At 42.2% G+C, this 7,500-nt stretch overlaps 1 protein-coding gene across 2 annotated transcripts in view; it reads left to right on the forward strand.

Annotated features, from left to right (window-relative positions):
* The window catches only part of LOC125299619 (kinesin-like protein KIF3C), a 23,805-nt gene that overhangs the window by 11,417 nt on the left and 4,888 nt on the right, over positions 1 to 7,500 (forward strand). For both annotated transcript variants that reach the window (XM_048250956.1, XM_048250957.1), the window contains one exon: positions 6,690 to 6,806. In XM_048250956.1, the coding sequence (XP_048106913.1) occupies positions 6,690 to 6,806 (117 nt within the window). The remainder of the gene's footprint in view (positions 1 to 6,689; positions 6,807 to 7,500) is intronic.

Below are 7,500 nucleotides of genomic sequence, written 5' to 3' on the forward strand. Positions count from 1 at the left end.
GACTGGTGCGTTTTGTGCGCGATGGTAGTGTAATGGTTTAATGGTAGCTAGCTAGTACATAGCTGTGCAGTAGGTATGTTTGTTAGGTAAACCCCCTCCTGATACCTTAAAGGAAAACTCATTTTTTTCATAAATTTCTGTTTCTCGAAGTCAATGAGTGCTGTCGGAGGGGGAAAAGCTCGAGTTTCTGCAGTCAACAGCTAGAGTAGCCAGGCAGCTACAGTGCTACACTCTGGGGGGCATGATTTTAAAAATGCCCTCAGAGTGTATCACTGTATCTGCTTGGCTACTCTAGCTGTTGGCTAGTTTGGCTTTCACCAGACCAAGCTCAATCTTTTAAGATTGAACATTGGTCTGGGGAGTCCGCTCTATATTTTCCGCTCCACAAGAGGCATCAATGGGCATAGTTCAAATGACTTTGTACGCAATTGGCTAGTCATTCACCCATCTGACCAACGAACCGGGTGACGTTTGCAGAGCGACACGAAAACTCCAGGCTCTCCCGCTAACGTCAATGTTGCACGCCAGGTTGATATGCCAGCTTGTGATTGGTCCCGGCAAAATTGTAACGGAAGCAGCAGAAAAAGATGCCCAGGTTTCCAGCCTGAGCTCCAGGACGAAAAAGAAATCACTGTCAGATCAGGCTGGGTTCACCCAGCCTAGCTGTTGGCAGGGATGGGAAAAAATCCATCAAAATCCATCAAAATGTATTTTAAAATAAAATATCAAATACCCTAATTTTAAGTCTATCAAAATTGACTACAAAATACATTAGCCACACCATGTATCAAAATAAAACATTGTATTTTGTAAGTACTAAAAAAACTCTTTAAAGGGAGCATGATATCACTTTGCAAACCTTCTATATCTGTCTATTTAATCTATTCCTTCATCAGTACACTGACAGCTTTTCTCTGCCTACGAGACATGCCATAACCTGCAAACAGTCAACAGATCCACTATGCTGAGCTGCCTGTTACATCTCATAACCTAAATACTGTATCAGAGATGCACTCTCTGATAAAAGTCACAACTGAACTTGTCAAGCGGTAGCAGTACATATTTGTGACAAGTCTCTGACATTGTCAATGCATGCCCAGATTGAGCAATATTGCAGGGCAACCACATAACCGGTTCATGTGTTCCAATTGGATGATTAAAGTTCTCAAGAAACTCATAAAATCATAAAAGTTCTCAAGAAACTTGAGGTTGGTATGAGATAATAATAATAATAATAATAATAAAGCTTTATTTGTATAGCACCTTTCATACACAGAATGCAGCTCAAAGTGCTTTACATTTGAAGCATGTAACACAATAATAGTCAGTCAGTCATTATCAATCACTTTTCTTTGCTGTTTATGTTATACTCAGCAACATATCAAAAATATAGAAAATGGCGTCATAAGACTGGCAGCCTTAACCCTCTTACCCCCACAAGCACGCCATATGGCAACTGTGGCAAGGAAAAACTCCCATATTCCAGGAAGAAACCTTGAGCAGAACCTGACTTAATAGGGTGAGCCCATCTGCTTCTGGCTGGCTGCGCCCTCCAATAGTAGCAGATGTAGAATAATCTGAAAATGTAGTCTACAGGATAAGATGAGTTAACTAAAAGCTTTCCTGTACAGGTATGTTTTCAGATCTTTTTAAAAATATTTACTGAACTCGCCTGCTTGATGTACAGAGGCAGGGTGTTCCATAGTTTGGGGGCATAATGGATAAACGCAGCTTCTCCACTTTGTTTGTGGAGCACTTTGGGTAACGATTAAAAGATTAGAATTGGATGATCTAAGTTTCTTTTGTGGTTGATAAGATATTAAAAGCTCAGAGATATATGAAGGTGCTATGCCATTCAGAGCTTTGTAAGTAATTAACATAACCTTAAAATCAATTCTATAGGAAATAGGGAGCCAGTGCAGTTCAGCCAACACAGGGTGATGTGTTCTCTCTTCTTAGTCTTAGTTAAAAGTCTAGCCGCAGAGTTCTGTATGAGTGCCAATTTCTTTAGATGTTTTTGGGAAGACCAGTGAAAAGTGCATTGCAGTAGTCTAACCTGCTAGTGATAAAGGCGTGAATTAGTTTTTCTGCATCTTGTTGAGTTAAAAGGGCCGCACTTTGGCAATGTTTCTCAAGTGGAAATAGGCTGTCTGAGTAACTTTACTGATATGGGGCTTAAAACTTAACTCTGCATCTAAGATGACACCGAGGCTTGTTACTTTTGGTTTGACCTGGTGTGCCAAGTTCCCCAGATTACTAAGAATAATATCTCGCTTTAGTTTTGGTCCAACCAGAAGTACCTCTGTTTTGTCATCATTTAGTTTCAAAAGTTTTTGCTCATCCACTGATTAATGGAGGTTAGGCATGCAGTGAGGGAGCAAAGGCCATCTGGGTTAGTTGGCTCCACAGAAAGATACAATTGGGTATCATCTGCGTAGCTGTGGAAGTTTACATTATGCTGACTTATGGCGTTTCCCAATGGGAGCATATATAGAAAATAGCAGGGGACCAAGGCAGCTCCCTGGGCCACACCAAAAGGCAAGTCATGTTTTTCAGATACATGATCTCCTAGACTGATATAAAAATCTCTGCCAGTAATGTAGGTTTGAAACCAGTTTAGAGCATTATCAGAGAGACCCACCCACTTTCGCGCAAGGCGGTGAATTAGGATGCTATGATCAATGGTGTCAAATGCCGACTCAAATCCAGAAGAATAAGGATTGAGACTTTGTTTGAGTCGGTAGCTAGTCTGAGATCATTGACTATCTTTACTAGAGCCGTTTCTGTGCTGTGATTTGATCTAAAACCTGATTGGAATTTTTCAAGGATACTGTTTTCGTTGAGGAAGGTATTTAACTGATTGCAAACAACTTTTTCAAGTACTTTGCTCAAAAAACGATAGATTTGATATAGGCCTGTAGTTGCTCAGATTGGTATGGTCAAGTTTTGACTTTTTTAAGTAAAGGTTTCACAACAGCGGTTTTAAAAGCAGTTGGAAATATACCTGTTTCTAATGAGGTATTTATTACCTTGAGAAAAAAGGAGCTAAGCCATCATATACTTTTTGAGGAATGTAGTAGGGATTGGATCTAAAACACATGTTGAAGAGCTGGTTTGAGTTATAATTTTACCAAGCTCAGATTGAGTAATAGTGCTAAAGGACCTTAATTTTGGGGGCTGTTTTTGGGTGTACTATCAAACATATTACTTGTGTTACCAATAGCCTCCCTTATAGAAATGACTTTGTTTTTGAAGAAGTCTGCAAATTCTTCGCATCTTAGAGAGAGGATGCCTGACTGAGTGTATCAAAAGGTGTTTGATGCAATAGCCTATCAATGATAGAGAACAACACCCTAGAGTTTCCACTGTTTTCAGCAATTACCTTAGAGAAGTGGTTCCTCCTCTCATTCCGAATAGCTCTATTATAATTTGCAATTTTTTTTTTTAGAATGGCACGTGAACCTGTAACTTAGTTTTTTCTCCATGTTCTCTCAGCTTTCCTACATGATCTTTTTTAGATCATGGATATTTTCGTTCATCCAAGGTGTCAGTTTGCTACAGGGCCTTTTTTTTAGTCTTTAAGGGTGCCACTCTGTCAAGCAGAGCCTAATTCACGATTAAGAGCCTCTACCATTTGATCAATGGGATGATGTAAAATATCTAAATTTATGGAGTCTATAAGAGCTATGAACTGCTGTTCTGCTCTAATGTCCAAGAGTCGCGATTTGATTGCAATTTCGGGATGAATTTTTGGAGTATGTAGTACAATATTAAAAGATACACAATGATGATCAGACATATTTATATCATTTACTGATAAGTCTGTGACTTCTATCCCTCTGGAAATGACTAGATCGAGGGTGTTGCCAAGGTTGTGGGTGGGTCCTGTAACATGCTGCTTTAGCTCTAAACTGTCCAACACATTAAGGAACTTACTGGCTTTAGCATCAGTTGTCTTATTGACATGAATATTGAAGTCGCCATTTACAATTATCCGATCATAGCTAGTGATGATGAGCGACATAAGTTCAGAAAACTGGTCGAGAAAGCCAGTCCATAGTTTAGGAGGCGGTATAAGGTTAATAGAAGTACAACTGGGTCAGCCTTCAGAGTGAGGGCAATATACTCAAAGGAAGCGAATTAAGCCAAAGTTGACTTCGTGTGCAACTATATTTGTTTGAGAGAATGGAGGCAATTCCACCACCTCGTTTGCCTTGTCTAATTGAGTGGAAGAAATTATAATTTGGGGACAAGTCTCAACAAGAACAGCCGCTGTCTGAAGTCAGCCAGGTTTCAACAAGAAACAGAAAATCCAATTTTTTCACTAATAAAATCATTGATTGCAAAGGTTTTGGTAGTAAGTGCACCTATATTTAGTAAACCCATGTTAGCTGAAAATGCCTCTGGCTTTTGAGGAATATGCTGAGGTATGGAAAGAATATTTGTTAGGTTTCTAGTTTTAAATTTGTCTTTTCTTTTTACTATAACGTTGGGTAGAAATCAACGTTGGAATAGAACTATAAGCATAAGTCATGCTATTGCATGACACAGCTTGATCTATGGTAGTAGTATTGTATGTTACCCTGCAGAAAACATTCTCAGACCCATCCACATGTATAATGCCATTCGAATCAATACCTGGGAAAGTGAATCTGTAATATTTTCTACAGAATGTCAATGTCTCAGTGTGGACGCTATGTTGTCAGAGAGTAGCCTGGCTCCATGTTGGTTTGGGTGGAGACCATCACGCTTCAGCATACTGGGCCTCTCCCAGAACAAGCCCCAGTTGTTGACATAGGGGATGCTTAGGGAAGCGCAGTGGCGTTTGAGCCAGGTGTGGAGATCGAACAGTCTGGACCATCTCTCAGCACCTTTTCTGTAGGTAGGGAGAGGCCCAGAGATGACAAAGCGTTTTTTCTGTGCCCATCAGAGTGGTGATGAGAGTTTTGTAGTTTTCCTGCAGTGCTACTGACTGCTTATCTCTGATGTCGTTCTTGCCCCGTGTGCGATGATGTTGTTGACCTTGGTGTGGCGGGCCAGGATGCTTGGGAGTTTCTGCTGGATGTCAAGGACCTTGGCACCAGGGAAGCAGTAGACCTTGGAGGGACCGCTACATGATGGGGAATGCAGAGGTCTCTAACCATGGAACTGCCGATGACCAGGGTGGAGGTTGATGAGGTCCGGGGAGGAGGGGGGGTCGGGGGCCGACTTTGAGGAGGGACCAGGATGGTTGTCTCGGGGGCTGGAGGGGCTCCTCATCCTCGGTCAGAATGGCATAGCGATTTTCCAGTCATTATAGGTTGGGCTGGGCCTGAGTGCCGTCGGACCGTCTGCCGTGCTTGTGATGCTTGCTTCTACGCCATGGCTCAGGCTGGTGTGGAGTGGAGCTGGCCAGCAGAGCAGGCTTGGTTCTCAGCAGAGGCGGGGAGAGGCAACAGGGACAGAAGTTGCATTAGTGCATGGCATGGTTAAAGTATTGGAGGACAGAGTGAAATCAGGGCATCTGGCATTTGTGTGTGTAAGAGAGGTAACGTTACTTACGGAGAGAATGGTGTCGAGGAACTGTTCATCCTTCTCAATCTGATGGAGGGTCGCTATTCTGGCTTCGAGTTCCACTATCTTTTTCGCTGAGAAGGGCGATGAGTCGCAGCCTGGTGCACAGCTGAGGGGAGGCATCGTGTCGGGCGATGGCTCGCCCGGTGTCAACTGTTTTTAAACGTTTGTTTGCTAGTTGGCTAGCAACAGCGATATCGTGCAGTTCCTTGATAACTTCGAACACAGGTAGCGGGTAAGTAATCTGAGAAGATCTCACTTTTATATTGAGTCACTAGTTTTGAGAGACGTTAGAAGGAATTTGATGCTTTCTTCTTCCAGATATCGTTTCCTTGGCCCGGTATTATTTGCAGCCCTTGATACTGGCTTAACGTTTAACGTTAACGTTTGACAGAAAAGTTTGGCGATCAAGGTTATAGAGTCCGATAATCCAAAACCTCGAGCAACAACAGTTTATGCAAGAGTTTGTTCACGAGATATGGATGGAATGTATTGTGCGTGAGCAACCTACATGTTACTCATCTTGAACTGGATCATAACCCTATCAGGTACATTGCAAGCATTGTACAGAACATCCAGCAAAAGGTAGGCCTAATGAACAGACTTATTTTCAACCAAAGTAGCTCTACTGCTCAGACCTTTCTCGACACTGTTAGCTGGTCGTCTTGTTTACAATTTTAGCGTCTTTGACAGTGTGCAGAGTTGGTGGTGATAGCCTCTCTTCACCTCGAAGAAGACGACTAGTGTTGCACTGCCAAGCGCAATTATAAATGCTTATATCGCTTTGGTGACGTCACACACTCCACGTGCAGTGACCAATGTGTTGTGTATGTAAAAGCCTTAACCCCTCCACATGAACTTATATAGAGCTTTAATATACACACATCCTCACAAGGATGGCCTTATATATTGGCACATTCATAGGACACATTTTCACACGTCAAAAACATATTACCACATGCATCCATTCACACACATATTCTGCATATATACACACAGTTATGTTAATCAATTTTGATTTGCTTTTGTGTGTGTGTGTGTGTGTGTGTGTGTGTGTGTGTGTGTGTGTGTGTGTGTTTTGTGTGTGTGTGTGTGTGTGTGTGTGTGTGTGTGTGTGTGTGTGTGTCCGCACACAGATACCTGATTATTGAGAACTTCATCCCACCTGAGGAGAAGAACAAGATCATGAACCGCCTGGTGTTCGACACCGAGGAGGACCAATGGAAGTTCCAACCCCTCGTTCCTTCAGAAAAGTGAGTGTGGCCTTGTCTGCAAACTCAGTGACCCCTTGGTGTGACCTGGTAATCTTAATCTCCCTGAGGAAAAAAGACTCAGCTAATGCAGCGAGGTCTGAGATTTGACGTTTCAGGTTATAACAGCTTTACAAAATAGCCTCATCTACACAAACAAATGATTTTTTGTAATACTTTTAAGCACGTGCTAAAGACCCTGCTTGTTTCTCATGAAGGCGGCTTTGTTGGTGGTGTTGTTTGAGCTGCTTTGGGTGCCTGCGTCAAGGGCTTGTGGTTTTATCTAGTTATGTTGCTGATCGAACCGTAAATGGCCACAGCAACAAAGAGGAATGACCAAATTTGTCGGTATTTGTAGGTAGAGAACCAGGAATGGAAATGAGCACACCCCACCAGCCAAATGCTGGTCAAATATACTAGTGGCCGATAGATTTCAGACTCAAAGTAATATTTTAATATTGAGTGGCTGGTGAATTTTAACAAAAATGTTGCCAGGGGTTGGGTGTGGGATGCCAGATACCACTCTACACCTTCTGGAGGTGTTGTGGGCCTAATTTAACAAAACACCCATGAAGGAAAGTGCCTGCTTGTTAACCCCAGTGAAATACTCTCGGAGACTGTTCTGTTGGTGATGATTTTCACACGCTTGATTTGTGTGTGGTTTTGTTTTTGATTGTAAACAGGCTTGGTTGATGCT

This window comes from Alosa alosa, chromosome 8 (assembly GCF_017589495.1).
Source record: "Alosa alosa isolate M-15738 ecotype Scorff River chromosome 8, AALO_Geno_1.1, whole genome shotgun sequence".
Taxonomy (NCBI): Eukaryota; Metazoa; Chordata; class Actinopteri; order Clupeiformes; family Clupeidae; genus Alosa; species Alosa alosa.